At 34.8% G+C, this 27,074-nt stretch overlaps 1 protein-coding gene across 1 annotated transcript; it reads right to left on the bottom strand.

The window, feature by feature from the left end:
- Positions 1–13,506: 13,506 nt before the first annotated feature.
- On the bottom strand, positions 13,507–14,088 carry LOC145670074 (uncharacterized). The gene has a single exon (XM_081738436.1). The coding sequence runs from the start codon at positions 14,086–14,088 to the stop codon at positions 13,507–13,509; it is 582 nt and encodes a 193-aa protein (XP_081594562.1).
- Between the last annotated feature and the right edge of the window lie 12,986 nt (positions 14,089–27,074).

The following is a 27,074-nucleotide window of genomic DNA, read 5'->3' as shown; positions in this document are numbered from 1 at the left end:
TCTTTGATTAAATTATAAAGTTCTGTTTTTTGCTTATCTTGTCTAAAAGGAATATTGTGCCTTACAAATCAATTAATCATTACAACTTTAAGAGATGTCTGGAAATGATCTAATTGAATATTGTGATATGGTGCATTATCTATCGAAAGAACTGAAATACTTGAAAAGTTAAGAACTAATTTTTATAATTTTTAATAATTCATGACGTGACAATTGCTAGATTTCTTTAGATTCGAACATCACTAACGCGTCTGCAATAAAATCGTTTCTCTTCTCTAGCACGCACGATTATTACGCGTTGTCCCTCGTAAATTGGTGTGATTAAACCTGTATTATTCTTATAGATTTAATTCGTTTAGTTTTGTGTGCCATCTGTGAAAGTATATCTAATCCATGTAAATTATTGCTATAGGGCGGTTCTTCCTTCTGTGGTGATCTATAGCTCGTAAATAAGCCAATCTCTTTGACCGAAATTAATCCTTTTCAATAAGTACTAGCCTATTGTTTTCAGCCTTAATCCGTTCTAAATGCTTAGGAACGGATTAATTTCTGTAAAGACCAAGTGCTTCCATTAAAAGTAATCTTTTCTAGAAGAATTCAAAACAGTGATTTTAGAGTAGGCAAGGTGACCAGACGTCCCGTATTAGCCGGGACAGTCCCTTTTTCTCAAACGCTGTCCCGTTTTTTTGATTCTCAAACGGGACGCCTATTGTCCCGTTTTTAAGCAAAAATGACCCAGGTGTCCCATAATTATTATTTAAAATATAAATGGTCAATGCAAATTCTACACTCTTTCGTACCAACATTCATTGGGAAGGTTCAGCAGTGTCTGCAACTTCTGAATATTCCAAGCATGGCTTTACTTTACTTCATCAGCCATAAACTTTCCATTCCGCATTAGAAAAAAATACAAGGTAAAACATTTACAGTTTTTGAGGTATTTTTTGTTTTATATGATTTAAAGAAAAATTTAGCTTCAAAATCTCAAGATTGCTTCATTTCAGTAGCTGCGAGGAAAACTCTTGAGAATTTGGATAGGGGGAGTTTTATTTCTGAAGGAGCTAAGATTCACCAGTATGTTCACACTTTCTATCAAACTGTAGTTGAATATTTAGATAAGTGAATAAAAGCCCTTGAAACCTTTGAAGCAATTTAGTTAGATTACGCTTAAAAGTGTACCATGTTGGCAGGTGTAGAAAAACTGTAGACTTTATTCAGGAAAATAGTCCTTTCGTTCAGAGTGATGCTACTGCTCTTTACGACGACTGCATGTATTTAAAAGAATACTTGACTAAGTGGAACTCAAATAGAATCTGCTGACAAGTTCTGGGTAGATGTATTCTCCCATTTCTGTTTTAACGTACCGTACTCAAATCTTCTAAAAGTTGTGGAGTTCCTTCTCTGTTTACAAGAGACTAATGATCCAACTGAACGTGTATTCTCGCGGATGAATGTTTTGTGGACAAGTAAAAAAACCCAACTGTCTATAGATACATTGAAAGCTGTGCTGATCAGTAAGATTAATTTTGATCAGTCTTGTATTAATTTCTACAAACTGTTGAAGGCAAAGAACTCTTAAAGAGGATCCAGTCACCCCCAAAATACCAGACAAAATTACGCTAGGATGATATAGTAAAAAATAACGGATGATCAATAATGAGGTAAGTAGTTTTTTAGTAGTTAAAAGTATTGTTGGATAGTTGGATAGTTAGAACGATACTCTTACTTGTGTATTGTATAATTGAAAACACTAATGAGTCCCAAAATGCAACCTGGAACTCAGATATTTACCCCTCGTCGCCGATTCGTATGCGTCCCATTTTTGCAAGTAAAAATTCTGGTCACCCTGAAAGAAGGTCGTTGACTGTGAACAATATGAAATTCGTTTATTGTTCGACGAATGGCGCATTTGTCAAAAACATTCAGTGAGATGTTTGCTTTTCGTTGTGCTCGCTTCCAGTGATACCAATTTAGCGTGTTTTTTTTCTTTTTTTTGGCTAAATCTAGTCTATTTGAAGAGGAATTTAGCCACACAAATCTACAAAATGCTTACAGCCTTAAATATAGCTTATGTTATGAAACTCTTATGCCATTTGTGGCTTTTTGTTAGCCGTTAAATTAATTCTAAAAATGCTTTTTACTTGAAATAAAGTGTAATTTTTTAAAGGAATTCTATTTGATCTTATATATAATCGTATTAATTGATTTCCCTAGACAGAGTGATTTATTACGCAACAAACACTTGTTTTTCATTTTTCTTCTCTCTCCGCACTCAGAGATTTACAACAACTTAACAATACTTATCGACTCACAAAGGACTTTAATGTAGCTCCCGTAACGGCCCCGTTTGCTACTTTCAATTATTTTAATAATCTCATTTCAATGCAAGAATTGTAATGCAATTTCAATGCAATGTTTTGTAATACAAATTTTCTAAACTTTTCGGTTCTTCAAGCCACAGAGATCGTACTTTTTTTTAAAAAAAAGGGGGGGAACAAATAGGGTATCTAATTAGCTTGAAAACTCTCAATGTAATAATGGTGATTCATGAGAGTGTACAGAGAAATAAGAAGTGTCTGTAAGGAATATAACCTACCGAAAGAAGTACTATTGAAAATTGGGACAATGGCAGTCTACACAAACACAACAAATCCACAATCCAACGATGGTGCATCCAGTTTCAGCGCTTCGGATAGCTGCAACGTCACCGATAATGACTTATGGCAATTCAGCTGAAAATATCTGACTGACTTCTATTGACTTTCGCAAATCAGATAAGTTGTTAATGGATTTTATTATAATTTAAAGTCATGTATATTGCTTGTTAGTCTTCCGTGAATAAAATTCAAATCCTACTATGACTCACTTATAATACTACACGCAAAAAGGGATTTAAAACCTACAATGTGGGATATAGGTTAGCAGTTCAAAATCTAGTAATTTTTGCGTAAAAAAAGTTTATTTCTGTAGTCCATCTAACCTATTTTCTTCAGAGGATGTTGGCAACACTGTTCGCTTCTTACTGTATTTGTATTAGAAAAGCTCGTTCTAATGTTTCTGTTTATTTCTAACCAACTCAAGACACGTTTTAGAGTACTAATTAAAACATCAGTAACATCAGATACCCGAGTTTGCACTTCTTTCACCTTAATTGGATTTCCACTGCCAGCCACTCTCTTCATAAAATCATAAACATTAAACAAATTCTCTTTTCTTTGTCTGTGAATTACTTTTGTTCTTCTAAGTTTTCTGTTCCTCTTATCCTCCATTATAATAAAATAAAGGAAACAAACAAGCGTACAACATAGATTAAAAAAGGACAACTATATACAAAGAAAACACTTCGCTGAACACAAGAACACTGTGTCCAGTTAGGCTTCTTCATGTGTCTCTCAAGACGCCCCCGTCTGTGCTGTGATATAAATAAGAGCTCCGGGAGGGAGGGTACCAATACGAAAATGACAAACTCCCTTGCATGAGGAGGGAAGGAGTTGATAGGTCTTTAGCCATGATTTCTATAATGCTAGTGCACAAGTCGAGTCGAGTGGAGATTAAGACAGTTTCAACTCTTCTTTTGAAAACGGTGTTTCGACCTATGTCGAGAAAGCTCTGTTCGACTCGGAAATATGTTGTTTTTCCGACTTGTTTCTCGGCTTGAACGTGTTCTGTCTCGACTAGACTCGAAGTCGAGACAAAATCTGCATGATAATATAGATATATATAATAAATAAAATTTACGATATTTGCAACATTCTAATTAACTTGAAGGAAATCTGAAAAGTTATGACAAGGAGCAATTAACACTTAGACAAGAGATATTATAATCGATGAGCAAATATTTTTTTGAGTTTAGAGTGTTACGACTTTGCAACAATTGAGTGCAACACATATTTTGTCTTGTGATATGTTGATGCTTTGATACTCGTTAATTGAGGGGCTGAGAGGTAAACTATACCAAGTCAGATTTTGGCCGAAACCGAGCTATCATATTTTTTTCTTACTGACATTAGTATGAGAGATACTAGGAAAGCTTTGAGATGTGGACAACTGGAACGCAACAAATGATAAAATATTCCTTCAATAAAACATCGACGCAATTCAACAAAATATTATTTTGAAAACACTTTTCCGCTTCTTCTGTGAAATTAATATTTTACTACTTATACTATCTTATTTCTCAGCCCCAGAATTGCGCCCCATTTTTGTATAGATTACAAAACATTTCGAAGTTTAAAAGGAATACTAAAAGTGCTTTGTCCATTTCCGATTAATTTAATGTATACCGGTACATGCAGCGCTATAGTTGATGGTACATGGTGGTACACGCAGTATATCTGCCTAATCTGTCATTAGAGTATACCTTTTGCTTCAAAGCGTATAGAACTTTCTACTTTAGTTTCGTTTATATTTATTTATTTAATCGTGCTATGACTCCAATGATAAAGTGATTACATAACCTTTTCTCTCTTATATTCTTAGCAGGTTTTCAAATATGAGTCATGAGGGGAAAAAAGTTTTTTCTAACTGCCTGCAATCACACACAAGAAAGAAACCATGTTCATTTTCACTGTTGTTACTAGCTACTATTATTTTGATCTTAATATATAGGAAGGGACCAAAACAAAATTGTTAGTTTTGTGATGAGGGGATAGATCGATGCAAAATGACACATTTTTGTTCTGAGAGGATATCCAAGCGTTTTGAAGGTCGATGGTTGTGATATTTCAATTCCTTAAAACCTTGTTCTCTACTGAAAAGAACCAAATTTGTTCGATACTTTTAAACTAAGATATGAGTATTCTCAATATCATACCAATGTTAATACGTAACTTTCAGCAATACAGAAGTTATTAATTGGAAAAATGTCATGTCTTAATGATTTTATAAAGTTATTTTTGGGTATAATGTTTTTAATTCTGGCATATTTTACGCGAATTTGTCAGTTTCTTCTGGGCGTGAGTTGGTTCTTCTCCATACGTACGCCCATTTATGCTATTAATAGTGTGATTTAAGTAAAGAGTGTCATCAAGAAAATAGCATAAAATGCATTTATACTACAAAACAGTAATAGTATAATTTATATGTTAATTGAATTAACACATGCGTTTTATATTGTTCATTAAAAATGCAGTCTATGTCTTATGACAATCATAAATGATTAATAAACAGCATATACCCTCTGAAAATTTTAGGACTACACCACTGTATATATGTCTTCTGAAATTACACATATTTTGTTTCAAGTAGACATACGTATAGCAAAAGAGTTTTCTGAACAATGAAACTGTAAATGTAATGTTCTTACATTACTTGCTAAATGCGAAGACTGTTTAGACGGTTGGAAATAAAAATTATCTCCTTTGAATACTCATGATTTGATGTAACTAAACGTATTCGCCTTTTGTGATTTTGCCAGTAAAATGAAAAAACAAAATAGTGTTTCCAGTTCATATCAATAACTAAACAACACATTAAAGTTTGAATACATGTTTGCGTTTTCATTCAATTCAATTGAAGCCTCTTCTGATATCTTATAGTTGTATTTGTTTGTGAAGAATTAATTGCTCAGCACGTAAAGTCTGATTAAAACCTGAATTCTAAAATTGGGAACCCAAATCCCATCTAATATCTAAATAACTCTTATGGATAATTCGATCATATGCTGATTAAGCTATTTCTAGCTCTTCTGCTGGTTATAAAACTTCCACACTCAAGTTTGGAAAACGAGAAAGAAAGGAAGAAGTAAATATATCAGGCTCATGTTCGCTATCCTCAATGGGGCTCGCATTCACTAATCTCAATGAGGATTAAAATATGACTCGCACTAATTTGAACTTAGGATCGCTATTCACAGATTATGACTGATTGAGGATTTCAAGTGCGTGTGATGGCACATCGAATGGGGATCGGACACATCATATTCTTATCCAAGACTTGTACATGAGAAAACTTTCATTCCGAAGGTTGCTACGCCAGTTCTCACCAGAAAGTTCTTCTTTTCACAGGCTTGCTTCCAACTCGAAACTGAAAGAACTTCGCTTCCAAGTTGTACCCCACCGCTTTCTAGCCTCATCTTGCCCCAAGTAATTTCCATTTGTTCCCAAAATTTAAGTAATTCTTGGTAGCATGAAATTTCAGTTTAAGGAAGAAATTATCTGCATAGTGACAGATTACCTGTTCTCACTAGTTGATATATTCTGCTGGTGCCAAGGGATTGGAAGGCCGTTAGCAGAAGTCTATTAATCTTCGATGAAATTATTTTCAGAAATAAAACGTCAATCACTTTGATATTGTATTTCTTTTTACGATATTTTTAGAACTAAACACAACACACTTATAGGGCTATGAGAAGCAGGAAAACATTTCTTTTGATTAGCATGGGCATTTTTCGCAAAAAGAAATAAAACTTAAAATTGAGAATTTTCTACATTAAAATATTCAGAATTTTTAAAGTATCAACTATATACATTTTAATAAATCATATGGACCAAAGTGTTAAACAGTTTAAAATTGTTCCCTTGTTTAATAATTTTGGAAATTTTCTATTAATTTTTACCCGAAATTTAAGTGGTTACTATCACATAATTAAAGTAATTCTAGGTATCTTTATTAATAATCAAAGTGCCATTAATAGAAAGAAAGATATTTCTTTTTAAACCCGTAAATTTCCATAATTAATTTCATGTACCAGGCAGAACTAGTGATAATGATTAAATCTATTTAAGGATAATGGATTGAAGTAGGTAAAATTATAACAGTAACTACTTGATTTCAGTTTAGTGCATCTTACTATACAGAGTGTATCCATTTATTAAATAAGGGCCTAACATCATTGCTAAAAGTCCTTTACATCGCCGTGAATGGATGTAACAGAGAAGTACTCCAAAGAAAGGAAGGTTGCATAAGAATTTGTGATTAATTTTGAAGTTTTTATTTTGACTATGGAATTAATGCATGTATAGCGAGTAAAGGCACAGATTTGAAGCATCAGTGCACTGTCATCTCTGAAGACATTCGTATTCTCTAATTCTCGATTAATTGTCTTATATGTTAAGTTAAGCATCACAACATCTATCACTGATAGCGTAGATCATCTTACTTTTTAAAATGGCCTCTGTAGCTTACTTGCCAAATCTTTATTCTTCAGACATGATGTAGAGAGATGCGAAAGAAAAAGATACAACATCTGTAAGAACAATGTGATTCACTAGGGATTGTATTAATTAAAGCATCTGAGTTAAACACACGCAAGAGAGCAAAAGGGAGATCTGGAAATTTGAACTTTTAGAAATGTCTTAGAGAGGTGAAAATATAGTTAAAAATTGCAAAAGGAATCACAAAATTTATATTTCTTTTCTTATACCCTAGTATACTTATTTCAGTATTCAAACCTCACCATCTAGGATTTCGAGATAAAGAGAAAAGGGAAACATTTTCTATTTGAAGAATTAAATCAGAAAGAAATTCTATTCTACTTGACCTAGACTCGAACTCATAACCTTTGAATTGGAGAGTCAGAGTTCTATCAATTTAGATAATAACTACAACTAGGCATGGGTGCGAGACGCGAGAACGCGAGAAGTCTCGTCTCTTCTCGTCTCACAAACGAGACGAGAACGCAAGACGAGACTTATGATATTTTGGGAGACGAGACCTGATATCTTTTGCGAGACGAGAACGCGAGACGAGACTTCAGCAAGTCTCACACGAGAAGTCTCGCGAGACTTCTCGCCGTCTCTCATAGTTTACATTTGTGATATTGATATGGTATTCTTTTGCAAGTACCATCATACATATTGAAGAGAAGATAGTTAATAATGTCAGGGTCGAGTTTTGTAATAAACATGGGTGTACCGACAATAGAGCGCCAGCAAAGAGAGTGCTGGCAAAAGAACGACGACCAGTAGAGCGTTAGCCAAAAGATCGACGGGTCAAAAGGCGACGCACAAAGAAAGCGACAGCCAGGAGAGCGACGGTCCAAAAGGGCGATGCACAGAGATCGATAAACTATGGATCAAATGCTTGAAACGTGGTCATAATTCAAAATCAGTAAAAATGGACAAAAAATTGCTATAATGAGGTTTTTGATCTTGTTAATTATCAATTTGACATCAAATAAAAAAATGAAGGACCAAATTTGGAAAAAGTAAAATTGGCGAACTGGACTTGGTACATTGGTGTATTTGACTTTGTTGATTACAAGCTTACTAATTTGACATTAAAATTTAAAAATTCAAAATGGCGGATCCATATTGCGGACTGCGTCTGAAAAAGTTTGAGATTCGAGAGGGAAAGAGACTTTGTCTACTTCAATAGCTAGGACAGAGTTAATCTACCAGTCATTTATTAATTAAAATATAACTTAATGAAGTCATTTTAATTTTTCAGTTAAACAATTGTTCTTCTCACTCTTATTTTTCGAAAGCTTAGTCCTCAACCATATAGAGTCATTCCACCTGAAAGCGAAAAATCGAGCAAGACGGTCGATTATGTGAATGATAATAACCAGAAATACATATAAAGTTCTAAACCGTGTGGAACAAAAAGGCAGAGTGGAATACTAACAATATTTTGATTCCAGCAAGAAATATGCTTCCTCCACAAGTGGTGAAAATTTCAATTTGTATTTCGACTTACTTCTATCCCGGCATGTGTTTACGTGGCTGCACGTTCCTTGCTGCTTCACGTTCCTTAGCAGCTGTAAACTTCCACAAAATCATTCTTGTAAACAAAGTCCGGGTGTAAAACGGAATGCAATCACAAACGAGAGTCGTGTTTTTCTATTTTCACTCCTTTTAGTAGACTCAGTTCACGATTGTTTGTAATTGCTTGCAAAATTTGATTTTGTTTGTAGCGGTTTCAGACCCTGGAATGCAGACAACACAACAATCTTGATGTAGCGTAGGAGCTTCAAAAGACTGTAATGGTCACATCTGTTTTGGAGATTGATATGTATTGCTTTCTTTTCTTTCTTTCTTTCTCTCTTTCTTTCTTTCTTTCTTTCTTTCTTTCTTTCTTTCTTCTTCTTCTTCTTCTTCTTTTCTTTGAATTTTGGAGCAGCAACAACAATATAAAGTGACAACATGAAAAGATATACTTTAGTGAGGATCAGAAACACAAATTTGAGCGTTTTTGTCATTTCCGATCTGAAGTTAGAGGGGGCATAGCTCAGCATCCGTTCTCTATGCAATATATACTTTATACCACTAGCACTAATAGGAATTAGAAACACAAAAGATGATTTTTTCTATAGAAAATACAGATGATACTTACTATTCTCTCAAAATTATGTTCCCTTTGACACAACAATTTTTTCAATATTTCTTCCGAAAATATAATTTTGGTTTAATTCATCGACTTGGACTGAAAAGATTTAAATATTTCGTAACCCAAAATGTGTATTTGCGTCACTACTACGTGGTACAAAAAAAGGACTGTCCACATATCTATAGTGCAATTTTGAATTTATTTAGTTATTTTTTTCATTTTCGATAGAGCTCCAAGAAAATGAACATAACTTAAGATTCAACTATGGCCGTATCTTCAACATGAATGGCGTGCATTACAAACCATTCCATTTTCCTTCCTATCACATATTGATAAGTGTTCAGACAAACACTCAAATCTCGAATGCGACCGCACGAAGATTTTGGCATAATTTGTCGTTTCCACATGGAATAACTCTATAAGTATTGTCTACATGTTCAGCTGAATCTCCATGGAAGTTATTCCCTTCATCACCTTCGTTTGAGTCGTCTAAATTTTTGTCAGCTTCCGTGTTGGAAATAATTAAAAGATTTACAGCTTCAGATGACAAATTCTTCATTTTCTTATGAAATGATTTGCCCAAAGAAGAAACGAAAGGATCTGTTGTTGCCAAAAGCCTTCGGAACTTATCATCCATGTTTTCAATACGAAAACAGTTTCGAGAGAAATTCTGACAAGCTGACAAGAATTCAGACAGTTCAGACGATGAATTCGATAAAGATTCGGCTGAACGTGTAGACACTTATATGGTTGAGGATGAAGCTTTCGCAAAAGAAGGAGAACAACAACAATTGTTTCGCTGAAAATATCTTCAGTAAATTGTCCACTGATTTCGCGTGTTTATTCTTTATATAACTCCTCCTGTACCATTACCACGCTAAATAAACACCAAAAATGAATTGAATTCATGCCTGGTCATACCGAAATGAAAATGTTTACTATTTGCCTAAACAAACAGCTAAATTTCCGTATTTTGTTTTGTTTAATCTTGTTTTTGAGGCGAGAGATAGAGACTGGGCGAGACAAAATCAAACCTGTCTCGCCTCGTGACCAGGACTGGTGATATTCAAGAAACAGTTCACATTTGTTTCGAGATAATACATTAACGACATCTCAAGATAGACTAATTTTTCCTCTTTTCGCGTCTCGCGAGCATCACTAGTTAATATAAAAACTGCTAATACTATAGAACTAAACTCGTTTGGACCCGACACTACTCGAAACTTGAGCAAATATCGAGTCGAATTGGAGATTTTTTGAACCGAGTTCTCGAGTGGATATAAAATATTTTTATTTCGAGTGAAGCCAAATTTAAAGAAAATTTGTTTGAACTTGCTCGTCCCCAACCCTCGAACAGAATGGGTCCAGAAAAAGTAAATCAATATTGTGCGTTTGTGCTGTACTTTGCAGTAAGGGAAAATGCTGTCATAATTATGAACTCCCCAAAGATGTTAATGTTCTACAAAATTGATACCTTAGAAGTGCATGGTTCTCATCGAAACATCCCTTCCACACAACATCATCACCTGAAATCGTAGAGACAATCGCAGACGAAGGCAAGTCAGTAACTAATAGTTTATTTCTAAACTTTTGGGCTAACATTTATTTGAACATTTACTATAAATTATGTCGACTAGTGGAAATAAAAAAATACAATTTTCCTTTGTATTATGAAATTTGTATTGATTTTTTTAAATATTTTACTGTTATTTTGGTAGTTTCAAAGTATCTAGTTAACGGGGCAAGTGTTGTGACTTTTCGGCAACACTGATAGTTGCTTAGTTAGCTGTTCTTGTTTCTTGAAATGGTTTGGTCAGGTTGTCACAATTACTGATCTCATGATAGGTTTAAGTTAACAAGGTTAATCAAAATCTAGTTATTTTAGGAGATTTCCTCATGACAAAAGAATCAAGAAATAAAGATTGTGTTAGTTTTTCTTTTTCACTACTTTCCCAAAATGCAATAAAATAGATTCTTCCATTATCTACACTGTTTTCTTTATTTTCTCTTTGGGGTCGTGAGCCAAGATACAGGGTGCGGCACGTAAAACCGGCCCGTAAATTGAACACATAAAATGAGATGTAATGTATTGAATATGATTAACTACAACACATAAATGAAATGTAATGTATTGAGTATGACTACTCACCTTCACAGCAGCCTTCACAGAAGGTGCTGAAAGTGTCCTCCGCCCACTTCAACACACATGTGAGCACGATTGAGGAGATTCATATATACCTCATATTCCTCCACCTGCATCTTTAATTCAGGTGTGCAGACAGATGGTCGTCTGTTCCTGGGAGCATTTTGAACCGATCCTGTACGCCGCCATTTTTCAATCAATTCCGGAATGGTGCTTTTTGCTGGCACAGAACGTCCTGGAAATTTCTCCCGAAACAAATTCTTTGTTTTCACAAAAGATCCAGTGAGAATGAACCCTTCAACAATGGGCCGGTTTTACGTGCCGCACCCTGTATTTGGTCATAAAGTTCTTGAGGAGGGGGAGGAAACTAGGTAGAAAAACGACACGTTTTGTCTTGTGTATCCACCCTCCTCCTGATGATGAGACAACATCTTGACAAATCATAAAAGCAGGATAGCAAACACCAGTACAATACATTTTTTAAAAATTTCTTTATTGAGGACATATTTGGAAGCTGTCTTTTCGGAAAATTTTGTAGACGGAAACAATGAACTTAGGTAACATTGCATATTCGCGGCTGCGGTTTCCGGTCTTCTGTTATTGCACCCTCGCTAAAAAAAAATCCTAGTTCAAAAATATACGGCTCGCTTTGATTTTTCCTTCAGTGGAGAAATTCGAGGCATCGGTCAGAGGATAACATATCTTCTCTCTCTCTCTCTGTTTCTGTCTGTCTCTGACACTCTGACTTTCTTCTTCCTATTTTCAATGCATTATATATATATATATGAGGGAAAAAATGAAATGAAATGAAATCTTTGAGTTTTACGTCCCACGGTTATGCCGGTTAGGCTAAAGGAGACGGTGATAATGAGAGATGAATGAAATGGTGGAATGAAGAAAATGGGAGGAAACGGGAGAACCCCGAGAAAACCCACGCACACGGTGTTTGTCCACCACAAAGTTCACTTGGCGGGAGCAGGGTTTGAACCCAGGACCCCAAACACCAGAGGTGAACGCTCTACCACTGAGCCACCGCGGCCCCACTATATGAGGGAAAAAGACACCTGTTTAGTTCCAATGTGATGTAAAACCTCTGGGTTTAGAACAGATTTGTTCCCCCTGCCCACCAAATTGTTTTCTTACGGTAACTTGTTTTATGAAGGCAGAAAAAGGGCCTATTGGCTTGTTTAGGAAGGAATTTTTTTTAGTCAAAATAAAGCAGTTTTTTCTTTCCCTGTGAGGGGGTGGAGTTTTTTTTTGTAGAAAATGAATTCATTTCTTATTGAAAACGAATTAATGTGAAATTTCAATTTCTTAGGTAATATTTCTGATTGTCTTTGTAGAGTATGCAAGTAAGATTGAGATTTATGTTAGTTGTTCAAGGTGACTATCGATTCTGCATTGTTGCTTTCTGTTATCTCCAACGTCTGTTACTTGTAACAGAGTTAGATCTAAAATTGTAACTGTTTAATTCCATGTGACAATAATTCCAAGTATTGGAAATCTTGTATGTAATTCGGTTAGACTAAATAATAATAATAATAATAATAATAATAATAATAATAATAATAATAATAATAATAATAATAATAATAATAATAATAATAATAATAATAATTGTTTATGCTTATGTTCTTAAATGTTCGCGATTTACTTAACTGGTAATGGACTGTCTTCTAACAATGGAAACTTCCAATACTTGTTTTTATTTTTTATTCTACCTTACTAATCGCTGGTTTTTAACTAACACTTAAAATAAACCACAAAGTACATGTAATAACTGCACTGTGTTCATTGCACTTAAATAACAAACTTAACTTCAAAATTATGGAAGAAATGTTCATGCTTCGTGCCTTATGCACCGTCTCTCTTCAACACTTTCCATCTTGAATAACAAATGAAATCTAAATTTCGTAGAAACAGTGTTTCCAGTTCTTAAAAAATATTACTACATAATATAAGACTTAACATGCCGCCCGCCAAAAAAGGGCTAGTGACCTTTTTTTTAAAAAAAAAACAAAAGAAAACAAACTTTACATTAACAACAAATAAAATAGACTGAAACAGGAAATAAATATACTTTAACATGAATGACATTACGATTCATCATTATTTGGTAAAACACAAAGTCCTCTAATTGAGCGTTTATATAAACCATTGGAAGTTTTAACAGTAGCCACTCGAACCAAACCGTCAGGTCCAGAATGCACTTCAGTGATGACTCCCAATTTCCATGATAGAGGAGGTAGCTTATCTTCTTTGAGAACCACCAATTGACCTGGCTGTATGTTGGCACAGCTTCTCTTCCACTTATTTCTTCCTTGTAATTGTGACAAATATTCCATATACCATCTTCTCCAAAACTGTTGAAATTGTTGTTGGATCCTTTGCCATCTTTGAATTGAACTCATCATCTCCTGATGTAAGTCACGTTCTGGTAGTGCTGTCAATGGTTGGCCAATAAGAAAATGACCAGGAGTTAATGCTGCTGGATCATTAGGATCATTGGATAATGCTACAAGAGGTCTCGAATTTAAGCAAGCTTCTATTTGTGTGATTAATGTTGTTAATTCTTCAAACGTGAGATATGACATTCCTTTGACTCTTCTTAAGTGGTATTTAAAGGACTTAACTGCAGCCTCCCAAAGACCACCGAAGTTGGGTGAATAAAATGCCATTGGATTCCTTCAGTAGTTGCAAAATTCTTAATCCTTTCTTGATGGTCAGCTGTATGCAACAACTTTGCGACTTCTTGAAGTTTCTTGTTGGCACCAATGAACGTAGTTCCATTGTCGCTATAGATATGCTTGCATTTACCTCGACGAGATATGAATCTTCTCAAAGCAGCTAAAAATGCCTGACTAGTAAGATCACTCACAACTTCGAGATGGATAGCATTTGTTGCTAAACACACAAACACTGCAATGTAGCACTTCACCTTTGTTTTTGACTTTCTGGTACCAGTTTTGATGTAAATAGGACCGGCAAAGTCAATTCCAGAATTTGTGAAAGGTCTTGTTAGTTCTACTCTGTTTTGGTAGTTGTTCCATTAATTGTTCTGGTCCAGACGCCTTTAATCTTTGACATGTAATGCACCTTCTAATAACTTTCTTGATGGCATTTTTACCATTAGGTATCCAATACCTTTGCCTTAGTGATGCTAGCATTAACTGACATCCAGAATGTAGCAATCGCCTGTGTTCATGTTCTATAATTAGTCTTGTTAGGTGATGATCTGGTGGTAGAATAATTTGATGTTTAGCATCAAATTCAAGTTCAGACATCTTTAATCTTCCACCAACTCTTAGTAATTGTTGATCACATATGAAAGGGCTGAGAGACAAGAGTTTGCCCTTATTGCTAACTCTTCCACTTTCTTTAAGATCAGCTATTTCCTTAGCATAAACTGAGTTCTGAACTTCTCGTGTTAGTCTGATTAAAACTTTTTCAATTTCTTCCAAAGTAAGAGCGTCTACATTTCTTCTTGATGCTTCTACTTTAGCATTCTTGGAAAACCGCATACAATAGGCCAAGACTCTCTGAAGTTTGTTCAAAGTAGAGAATCTTTCGATCATACTATTATCTTGAGTTGTCACTAAGTAACTTGATTTTAATTTCTTCTGTTCAGGAATCTCTCTGAGTGGGGCAGGCTCCGTCTTAGGCCAATCAAGTGAAGAACACTGTAACCATTGAGGACCGTTCCACCACAAACTATTATGTATTAACTTGTCAGGACCTGTTCCTCTTGATATAATATCCGCAGGATTATCACTTCAAGCGACGTGTCTCCATTCTCCTCCCACTTCTTGTTCCTCAGCAACTCGATTGCCAACAAATGTTTTCCATCTATTTGGACTTGCTCTTAACCATGCTAAGACCACCATAGAATCTGTCCACATGTATACCTGGGATATTCGTTGTTTTAATGCCTTAGTTACCTTCTTGACAAGTTTTGATGACAACACTGCTGCACATAACTCTAAGCGAGGCAGGGAAATCTTCTTTATGGGCGCCACTTTGGACTTAGCACATAATAGCTTCGAAGTAACTTGACCATCCTTGTTGACCGATCTTAAATATACACATGTCCCATAAGCCTTTTCTGAAGCGTCTGAGAAAGCGTGAACTTGAATGTCTATCAAGGTACCTGACTGAAGAACCATTCTGTCTACACTGATATCTGATAATGAAGGAATGAATTCAAGTACTGTCTTGCATCTTTGCTGTAGTTCTTTAGGAAGTGTTTCATCCCACTCCAATCCTGCTTGCCCCAGATCTTGAAGAATTATCTTACATACGATTGTTATTGGACTAACAATTCCCAACGGATCAAAGATTGAAGCAATAATACCCAACATCTTGCGTTTTGTTAAATTATTATTCGACCTTGGATTTAGAGTGAATCCATTCATCACTTGAAGTTGATCAGTTGCTGGATGCCAAAGTAATCCTAATGTTTTGACTTGACCCTTATCGTCTAAGCGTAATGGAAGTTGTGTTTCTCTCAATTCTTCAGAGATGGATTCCAATAACTCAGTACTGTTGGAACACCACTTTCCTAACAAAAAACCACCCTTTTGTAGCATTTGTATTAATTCGTCATTTATCTTTAAAGCTTCCTCCACACTTTCAACCCCTGAAATACAATCGTCAATATAGAAGTCATTCTTGAGAATGTGTGCTGCCTTCGGATATTCACAAGCTTCTTCTGCACTTAATTGCTGGAGACACCGAGTAGCAAGGAAAGGCGCTGAGGCTGTTCCGTATATGACAGTCTTTAATTCATATACCTTAATGGGTTCTTCTTCTGATCTTTTCCACAAGATCTTCTGGAATTTACAGTCACGCTCATCAATCAAAATTTGTCGATACATCTTCTCTATATCTGCAGTAAAAGCTATAGGGTAGGTGCGAAATCTTAATATAATTGACTGCAAATCGTCTTGCACAGTTGGACCAACTTTGATTACATCGTTCAATGAAATGCCACTAGTTGAGCATGTGGATGCATCAAATACTACTCTAATCTTCGTAGTACTACTAGCTTCCTTAATAACTGGATGATGAGGCAAGTAATATCCTTGAGTAATATTAGAGTTGCCTTCCACTTCCTTCATATGTTCCAAAGCTTCATACTCTTCAAGGAATGCCACATAATCTGTGCGTAACTTGGGGCATCTATTTAACCTTTTCTCTAGTTGCTGTAAAAGCTGAACAGCTGTCTTATAAGAATCACCTAACTGGATCACTTCTTGTTTGAATGGCAATCTCACTATAAAGCGTCCTGTTGAATGTCTTCTAGTGTTTGCGAAAAAATGTTCTTCGCACTCCCTTTCTTCTTTGGATAAAGGAGTTTCTTGAATATCTTCTATTTTCCAAAATTTCTGCAGCTGATGGCTTAAATCATCGTTGTTGTGCAGAAAGATGTTCGATGTTCTAGCGTGAAGTTGTTGTGCTTTGGCATTCTGATATTGTCCTGAAACTATCCATCCTAACTCTGTATTTTGGAGAACTGGAAATGCTCCTGGACGCACCTGTTGTCCTGCTTTGAGTAGACTAAAGAAAATTCCAGCACCTAACAACAAATCAATCTTACTAGACTTGTTGAAATTAGGATCCGCTTACTGTAAATTCGGTGGAAAGTTCCATTCTTTAATGTCAATATCAGCATCAGGTAAATTTCCCGCTATTTTGGGCAATACAAAACACTCAACATCTACACTATAATCACTTACAGCAGAGAATACTTGTAACTTACTTCCGTATTTAACGTTGCAACTTACATTATTAATACCTTATACAGGAACATTTATAGGAAATTTCTTTAATTTTAACCTTTGAATGAGAGATTCTGTTGCAAAATGAGATTGGGAACAACTATCAAGCAAAGCCCTAACCATATGTAATTTACCATTGCAATCTTTAACTTGAACAACTGCAGTTGAATGTAAAACACGCACATTACTTTTAGGCTTCACAGAGCAATAAGTACTAGTATTAACAACTTCCTGTCCTTGAGACATTGACTTTTCCCCTACAGGTTCCGTAACAGAATCATTTTCAACACTGGCAGCATGATTAGGCTGTGATTTCTTAAAATCACTATGCAATAACGTGTGATGCTTGAGATTATATATTTTGCATGCACTTAGCAAACAATCTTTCGCTACATGGTTGACAACTTTCAAACAATTAAAACAAAGTTTGTTCTGTTTCGCAAAACTTATTCTTTTGGATACACTTAATTTCTGAAACTCATTACATTTGTGTAACACATGACTTTGTTGACAAAACGAACACAAAACAATAGTACTCACAAAAGATTGTCTAGCATTTTTTACATCCTTAACAACATTAGATTTACTGACATGCGACTTTGATTGTGTAGACTTTACCAATTCTAAGGCCTGGCATCTATTTTCTAAAAAAACATGAAGTTCTTCTAAACTAGCAAACTGTTCCCTATTTCTTTGATTTTCAAAGTCTTTACGTGTTTGTTCATCTAGCTTTTCCAAAACTAGGTGCGATAACAATATATCCTCCAATGGAGTATCTAACTGTAACGCCTTAAGTGCATTTACGTTACTTATAGTTTGATTTAATAATGTCCTTAAGTCCGCCACTGAATCTTTACAGACAGTCGGTAATGAAAACAATGCCTTTACGTGAGCAGTTGTTATTAGCTTTGGATTATTATACCTTTTGCATATCATTTCCCAAGCAAGTTTGAAATTTTCACCTGCCACTGGTATATTCTCAACTAATTTGCTTGCTTCACCTGATAATGAGGACAACAAATAATGAAATCTTTGAATATCATCTAAACTTTGATTGTTTACAACCAAACTACTGAAAGTATCATGAAAATGTCTGAAATCTGTAACTTGACCTTTAAATGTTGGTAGCTTTATGACTGGTAATTTTAGACACCCTGTATTCGCGGCTGAATCACCTGACGAACTTCTATTGCTAATACTAGCCTTCTCAGCTGTTTCAACAATTGACGTCATTTTTGCAAGGGTATCGTAGTAAGTAGCTTCAAACAGCTCTCTATCCTGTGTATATTCATCGTTTTCGTCCTTTAATTCAAGCTGTTTTTGCACTTCATCGTATTCTTTGAATATATTGGGTAAACGTGCACACCTAACTTTAATTTGCATTACATCACCATCTGCTCCAAATTGTTCAACAAATGTTTTCATTCTTGTAAGGGACGCTTTAGCTAGGGCTCTTGCCTTTATAAGAGAATTTGTATTTGAATCCATTGCTTGTGATATTTCTACCTGAAGTCCTTATAACAAGAGACCTTTACACAAGTAAAAAGAAACACAAAAAATATACTTAGCTACGTGACTGCTACATTGCGCCTTTGTTTTTCTTCAGATTGCAATACACAGCTGAATGCGTAGGTGCTTACGTGATAAGTCCACTAGGTCAATTTTGCTTCTGTTTCGTAACACTCACTGTCTTTACACACACATAGTCAATATGAATGTTTGAATGATTCACTTATTATTTTTCTTGGCACAACACTTCCTCCATCCGGCCCGGAGGACTAAAAAAACTGTTTATGCTTATGTTCTTAAATGTTCGCGATTTACTTAACTGGTAATGGACTGTCTTCTAACAATGGAAACTTCCAATACTTGTTTTTAGTTTTTATTGTACCTTACTAATCGCTGGTTTTTAACTAACACTTAAAATAAACCACAAAGTACATATAATAACTGCACTGTGTTCATTGCACTTAAATAACAAACTTAACTTCAAAATTATGGAAGAAATGTTCATGCCTCGTGCCTTATGCACCGTCTCTCTTCAACACTTTCCATCTTGAATAACAATTGAAATCTAAATTTCGTAGAAACAGTGTTTCCAGTTCTTAAAAAATATTACTACATAATATAAGACTTAACAATAATAATAATAATAATAAAATAAAATTTTATTTAAGCTCATTGTAGTCTTTCTTGTAGTTATTAAAGATTAATCTCTTAACTCGCAATTGTTAAGAAAACGTTTAGATGAAAGTGCATTTAAGTTGTGAAATATATATTACTAACGCTCCATGTTTACTATAAATACGGCTATTTGATTTACCGTTCTTACCAAGTTATTTGAAAGCTTTTATCTTGCAAGTAAGATTACTCAAATGTAACATGCCGATTTCATTCATACTTCACATAGACAGAGACTACAGAAAACTGGCATTTTTTTAATACCGTGAATGTGGGGTGTAAAATCAAGCATTGTGAATCAGAATGAGTGGATAAGCATTGTGTAATATGCAACTATGAAACAAAACTATGTAAACTTTGAGTATACATTATTTTAAAAGGGTCGAATGAAGACTACATTATTCCAGTATTGATTCGCGAGAGCGCGAAACCAACACGAGAAGTCTCGCGCGAGACCGCGAGACGAGACTTCCAAAATGTTGAGAGACGCGAGACGAGAACTTAGGTCTGCAAGACGAGATGAGACGCGAGACGAGAACAGTTTTTGATTTTGCAAGACGAGACGAGACTTGTTTCAGTTCTTGTCTCGTTTGGTCTCGCGGCCATGCATAACTGCAACTATCGCTTTTCACTCTTCAGAAATTACCCCAACCTGTCCGCAGGACTCTTTTCTAAGTCATAAATGTGTGCCTGAATTATTTCGTTCGCCTCACTGTCGTTATTCTTGAAAAAGCCAAAGTCGAAACTATGTCTCGAAAGTGTCCTGACTAAGTCTCGAAAAAGCCAAATTTGAAAAGGCCCTTTTTCGAATTCCAGAAATTGATGATGGCGGTCTTTATCAGCGTAATGGAAGTCATGCATACGCAATCCAAAAATGCGTACTTCATTAATTTTTACTGGGTGTACAGAGTATTCCATACAGGGTGAAATTCTCAGAAATCACATCAACCGATTTTTGAGATATGTTCTGAATTTTGGATTGGTCCAAAGTAGGCAAACGATAAGCCTTGATAGCAGTGAACACAGAATTCTTTGGCGCGATATCGGAAGTGTTAAAAATCGTAACCAGCACTGTTTCTAGTTTTCGGGAAAACGCATGCTGCGATGTTTTCTTTCACAATTATAAGTGAAGAACACGTGAAATATACCGTGACGAAATACATCGCATCACACATTATTCCGAACAGACACACACACACACAAAAAAAATGTAACTGCTGGTTCCTAACACTTCCGAATTCCCTCCGAAGCATAGGACGTCCAATGTTGTCAAGGCTTATCTTCTGCTTACTTTGGACCCTCCTTGAAATCAGGGTATGCCTGAAAACTCTATTGACAGCATATCTGAGAGTAACACCCTGTATGGAATACCCTGTATACCTATTGAAAATTGATGAAATATGCACTACTGAATTGTGTATGCGTGGCTTCCTTTACATTGATAAGGACCACCATCCACAGTTTCTGGAATTCGAGATAGGGTCTGTTGAAATTTGGCATTTTTGTGATTTTGGACAGCCCTAGCTCTGAAACTATGCACTTTTCGCCATTGGTCCAAAAGAACTTTTTCCCTTATCTTGGTGTGAAGAATCAGTTCTTACAGTTTGTCGGTATATCTATATATCTATATATATCTATATATATCAATATCTACATCTATATATCTATCTATATCTATATCTATATCTATATCTATATCTATATCTATATCTATATCTATATCTATATCTATATCTATCTATCTATCTATCTATCTATCTATCTATCTATCTATACTAACAGTATAAAAAGTTATTGTTATTAAGAAACATAAAGTTCGTCCTACGTTATCACTATATACTTAATATCACTATATGAATTATGTTAATAGGAAATTAGATTAAAAATGGTTTATTGTACTAAATTCAATAAGTAACGATAATATTAAAATAAAAAATGCAGTAATAAAAAGGTAGTAATAAAAACTGACACAAGAAGGTCCCGCAAGTTGTCGCTCAAATATGATTGTCACATAGCACATATGATAAGAGAATAATGAGAAATGAACATAAGTAAAATGTAAGGTGCTATGGACCAGAAGGATAGGAGCTACAGAGATTCAAAATTTGAATATCCAAGAAATTGTATCATGGAATTATGTACGTTTAAAGTAAATATCTTGAAAACTGTTAAAGGAATCGAAACAAAAGTTGCTCAATGTAATGAGAACAAAATGTCCAAACGAAAACCACAAACAGTGTTGCCATAGGTGGTGAAGTGTTGCCAACCCAGAATATAAATATTTTGTTTCAAATAGCACCATATAAAAATGTGTACAGATTTAAAATGCATTTTTACCACTAAACATAACAGTGAAGTATAATGGTGCAGTGTTGCCAACCCAGAATAAAAATGTTTTGTTTCAAATAGCACCATATAAAAATGTGCACAGATTTGAATTGCACTTTTACCACTAAACATAACAGTGAAGTATAGTGGTGCAGTGTTGCACACTATTGGAGCTACGTGTGCTGAAAATGTTGAAAGGAAAAGTCTGATATATGGCAACAGATGGTAATAAAGGAATGCATTAGGAAAAATAATGGCTCTGCATTACATTTCCGTAATCCCTGTGAATAAGCTTACAACTCGCAAAAGCGGACAACACCCGAAGAAAGAAACCTGTTTTCTAATTCTGTAAACTGCTTTTCCGGATTATACAGATTTAGTAGAATACTTTCTTGGTTTATGTCCTTCGTGTTAAGTGGAATATTCTTTTACTTCCTTTCCTAGAATCATATGATTATGTTAGTGAACACTGTAATATCAAATTCACATTGAAATTATAATTATTTTATTACTGGCTCAATTCGTTTTTGCCGTGGGGTCTAGAAGGCTAGGCCACCGATTTATTTGGGATCGCAAGTTCCATTCCCGCCACAAACATGTTTTTCTTGTAGTTTTCACCTTGCATTTCATTGTTATCTTTCACTTTCATAGTTGTTCAGATCTCACTTTACATTATATTCCAGTCCTATATAGCTTCGAAGCTAACACAGAACGTAAAAATGGCATCATTCAATTTCGTTTTTCAAAGGCATCAATAGTTTGTGACACTGCTGACTTTTTGCTGTGTTATACTATCAGTGTTATGCATTTGAACTAAATTGATAGTATGGGACCCAGATTCCTTTATTACCATCTGTTGCCACATATCAGACTTCTTCATGGTACTTTTTCAGCACACGTAGCTCCGACAGTATGGAACATTGTACCACTATACTTCACTGTTATGTTTAGTGATAATAGTGCATTTTAAATCTGTGCAAATTTGTAAAGTGCTATTTCATAAAAATATTTTTACTGAGTTGGCAACACTGCTTCAACTATGGCACAATGCTTGTGGTTTTCGATAGGGCATTTTGTTCTCTCTATGTTGTGCAGCTTTACTTTAAACGTACATAATTCTATGATATAGGCCTAGTTTTTTAATATACAAATTTTGAAGCTTCGTACCTCCTACCCTTCTAGTCCACAGCATCTTAAATTTTGCTCATTTTCATTTCTCATGATGCTCTATCAGATGTGCTATGTGGCAATCAGATTTGAGCGACAACTTGTGGGACTTTCCCGCGTGAGTCTTTTTAAGGTAATTCTGGATTCTCTTGTGCTGAACAACATGGCTTTCCTCAATGCTGCCTGCAGAAAGGCTGAGTTAAATACCATTTATAAAGCACTGCAGTCTACATTTTTGTTAGCGAACCAAATATAAGAAAAGATATGTCCCAAGTTTAATTTTCAGACTTGTGTCCCTCTCAAAATATTCCTGGACCCGCCCCGGGTATCGGCTGTTACCAATCAACTGCTAATAATCATAGCGTACTTTTTGAAATGTTTTCATACGTTCTTTGCATAAGGAAAAGTTTTCCGCATTATTTTTTCTTCGTCTTTGTTCCCTTCTGCTGTGGGCACTTGAGCAACTGCTACGCTTGCTCCTTTGTACTTACGCCACTGGATATGACATCTGTAAGATCTATGTGATTCACTAAGGAACTATAGGAATTCGAGTTAATCACACATAAAAGAGCAAAAGGGAAATTCAGAAATATGAAATTTTAGAAACGTCTTAGAGAGATGTAAATATAGTTAAAAACTGGAAAAGGAATCACGTTGGCTATTTTTATTCTTATATTCTAATAAACTAGTTCTAAAGCGAAACATTGCTATCTACGATTACGAAATAAAGTGAAAGGAGAAATATTTCTGTTTAAAGAATTAAATCAGAAAAATCACTCTACCTGATCTAGATTCAAACCCATACTGATGAATTCGAAAACCTGAGTTTTAGTAACTGAGCTAATAACTGCTTTGACAATAGAAGGTATAACGGTGCTTTTTACAGTTCAGGAGTTTATCATGACGTGTTTGCAGGACACTGTTGCAAATCTTAAATCTGTTCGTCAATCCGCCTCACTGTCTTTATTTAAGAATGGAAATTGGTTATCCTGAACATGAATATGTTTTGCAATCGTAAAGCAAGGGCCATAATCAATGTAAATAAGATTATAATTATTATATTTAAAATACGCACCTATTTATTCAGAAAAAAGCAACAATAATTTCCAAAAAGATATTTCAATAAAAATTAAGAAATAAGCAAGTTATAATAAAAAAGAGATTTCTGAAACCTTTACCACCAAATTCTAATTTCCGTTTTCGTAAACGTGGCGAACACTGAGCGAAATTTACTAACAAGGAGAAAGCAGACTTTGGTAAATGAACCATTGAAATTTGGCTATTTTTGCGAGGTGGTAGTGCACATTTAAAGTGTTAATATTATAAACTGAGAGTGCTCAATTGCCATAAATAACGGAGAAAAAGATTCTTAAAGTTTTCAATTCTCAGAATATATATCGTAAGACACGTAATGTTACTAAAGGGCGGCATGGCATTGCGGCCGTGTTCGATTCCCGCTGGATTCAACTTTTTTTTCTTTTGCTTCAACCAACAAAACAGCCATTTATATCTACAAGTAAAATATTAATTCATCATATTTTTATAATGAATAAAACAATAGAAATGTTCAAATCAGTTTAAAATCTTTCAGTGTTACATTTTAACTTGCAACAAAATGTAATCTATTCGGTGATATCCGGAGTTATAAGTATTATGGTTACCACAATGGTTCTATAAAAGTGTTCTTGACGTCTTGTGTGTATATCTGTAGATATTGTGCCAATTACAATCAAGATGAGGGGGAAATCCCCGTTGGTATTAAGTTTCCATTCTCAAAAAAGGACAGTGAGGTGAACGAAATAATTCTCGCACATATTAAGGATTTATTAAAGTGCCCTGAGAACAGATCATGGTAACTTCCTGAAGAGTGAAAAGCGCTAGTGGCAATTAGTAAATCAATCGGTAGAACCCTGACTCTCCAATTCAAGGATTGTAAGTTCGAGTCTAGGTCAAATAAAGTAGATTTTTTCCAATTTAATTTTTGAAATGGAAAATGGTTCTTTCTCCCGTTTATCCTGTAATCCTAAATGGAGATGTTTGGACGCTGGAATAAGAAAAGAAATATTATTTTCATGATTCCTTTCGCAATATTTAACAATATTTTCACCTCTCTAGGACGTTTCTAAAAGTTCAGATTCATAGATCTCCCTTTTGCTCTCTTATGTGTGTTTAATTCGGATGTTTTACTTCCTATAGTCTCTTAGTAAATCACATAAATCTTGGAAATCTTGTATCTCATTCCTTTTCTTCTCTCTTCATTGTGTCTGGAGAGTAATGTTTTGCCAAATAGGCTACAGAGGCAATTTTAAAAACTAACATGAACTACGCTTTCAGTGATAGATGTTGTGGTGTTTAATTTAACATATACGACAATAATTTAAAAAAAACTGAAAATACGAATCTTTTCAGAGATGACAGTGCATTCATGCTTCAAATCTGTGCCTTTACTCGCTTTACCTACGTTAATTCCCTAGCCAAAAAAAATGCTTCAAAATTAATAACAAATTCTTATGTAACCATCCTTTCCTTGGAGTACTTCGCGGTTACATACAATTCACTGGGATGTAAATGCACTTTTGGCGAGGGGAATACAAACTCTAAGAATAGTGCGTGTACTTGTGATAAAACTTATAATAATGCGAAATGATTGCGCACCCACAGTTTTTCAGCTACTGTGCAGCTTTCAAGATCAGGAAATAACAAAACGAAATATATATATTTGGTTTTACATTCTAGTGGAACAGTCGAGGGGCGTCATTTAGGAGGATAAGAGGTCGAAATTGCCACCCCTCAATAGTTTGAGTAATAAATATACGTTAATCGATTTTCTACTAATGCACTAGTACAAAACGTGAAAGTCTTTTTTCGGTGGTACTCTCGTCCCCTCAAACAAAGTGAAATGACGCTCCTGGAGCAGTCGAACATTTCAACATACACATGTAGGCGTGGCGGTTGAGTTATATAGTAGAAGGTCGCTACGCTCGCACTTCTTTCTTTATTTCACATTCAAAAGCTTAGAAGTACATGTAAAGTTATAGTTTCTGGTACTTTGTTTTGTATTTACCATTCTTGCAGTTTGGTCCGGAATTACAAATGTAATGTCAGTTGCGTGGTTTAGGAACTGGCAATATAATCCCAAATTCTTTCGTACATGCAATTGCTCTAAATGCAAATAAAACACATCAGCTTTATCGTGACTTTCAAATATACTATTCTTATGCCATACTAAAGTATTTGGGCCCTCTTATCATCACTTTTTTTCTAATATTTCTTCGTTAATAACACGATAATATTTAACATGATGATCTTAGAAAATAAGCGTTTTAATACTTATAACTAAAGAGAGGCAAAGTATGAAGAAATATACGAAAATAAGAAAATGGAAAGTTCAAAATATGATAGAGTATCAAAGGTTAATTATATGCTATTAAAAGCTGAAATCCATCTATACATCGACATATAGATATATACTATATAGGCATGTGTAACAGTACAAGTTACTGACCCATCGCCCAGGCCATAGTACTATAGGTAGAAACGTGAAATTTGAACAGAATATTCCCTTGTCAAGAGATAAGAAAATAAACGTGATGAAAGGAAGTCGTGTCAAGTATCAAGTTTCTCACAAATCCGTTAAGTTCGAGAGATGAATCTTGGCACATGAACTCGTCCATAAAATAAAAGAGCATGTGATTTTGTAAATCTCATTCAGAAAAGAGGAAAGAGATGACATTTCTGTTATATTGAAATTCCCCTTTATTTATTCAGATAGTTACGAAAGTGAGGATTTGCAAAAGTTGAGGAAAAATTTGGTTTATAAATTCTTACCTGAAAGTAAGGGAATAAGCATTTTATCGTACTCAAAAATTCTGTTTCTAAAGAAGAAAATTTCCAAAATATTGAAGTTCACTGTTTTTTATTCAGTAAAAGTCCAACGCGAGTATTCGCTTAAATCAGAGCTGTGACATTCGTCATATAAATTTTTAAGTAAAAATGATTGTTCCCGCATTTTCAAAAATTTTGGCCTTATCGGGGAAATTTCCAAAATATTCAAATTTCTCTTTCTTCATTCAGAAAAGGGCAAAATGTGTATACTGTATACTGTAACCGAACATTCTAGAAATTGTCAAAAATGAAGTATACAGGGGCGGCTTTAAAATTTCAATATTGGGCAGGCCTACTCTTTCGCTTATGTATACATATATATGCAG

This window comes from Thermobia domestica, chromosome 14, assembly GCF_964235325.1.
Source record: "Thermobia domestica chromosome 14, izTheDome1.hap1.1, whole genome shotgun sequence".
Classification (NCBI taxonomy): Eukaryota; Metazoa; Arthropoda; class Insecta; order Zygentoma; family Lepismatidae; genus Thermobia; species Thermobia domestica.
Note: the sequence above shows the minus strand (reverse complement) of the source record. Positions and strands in the feature narration are given on the sequence as shown.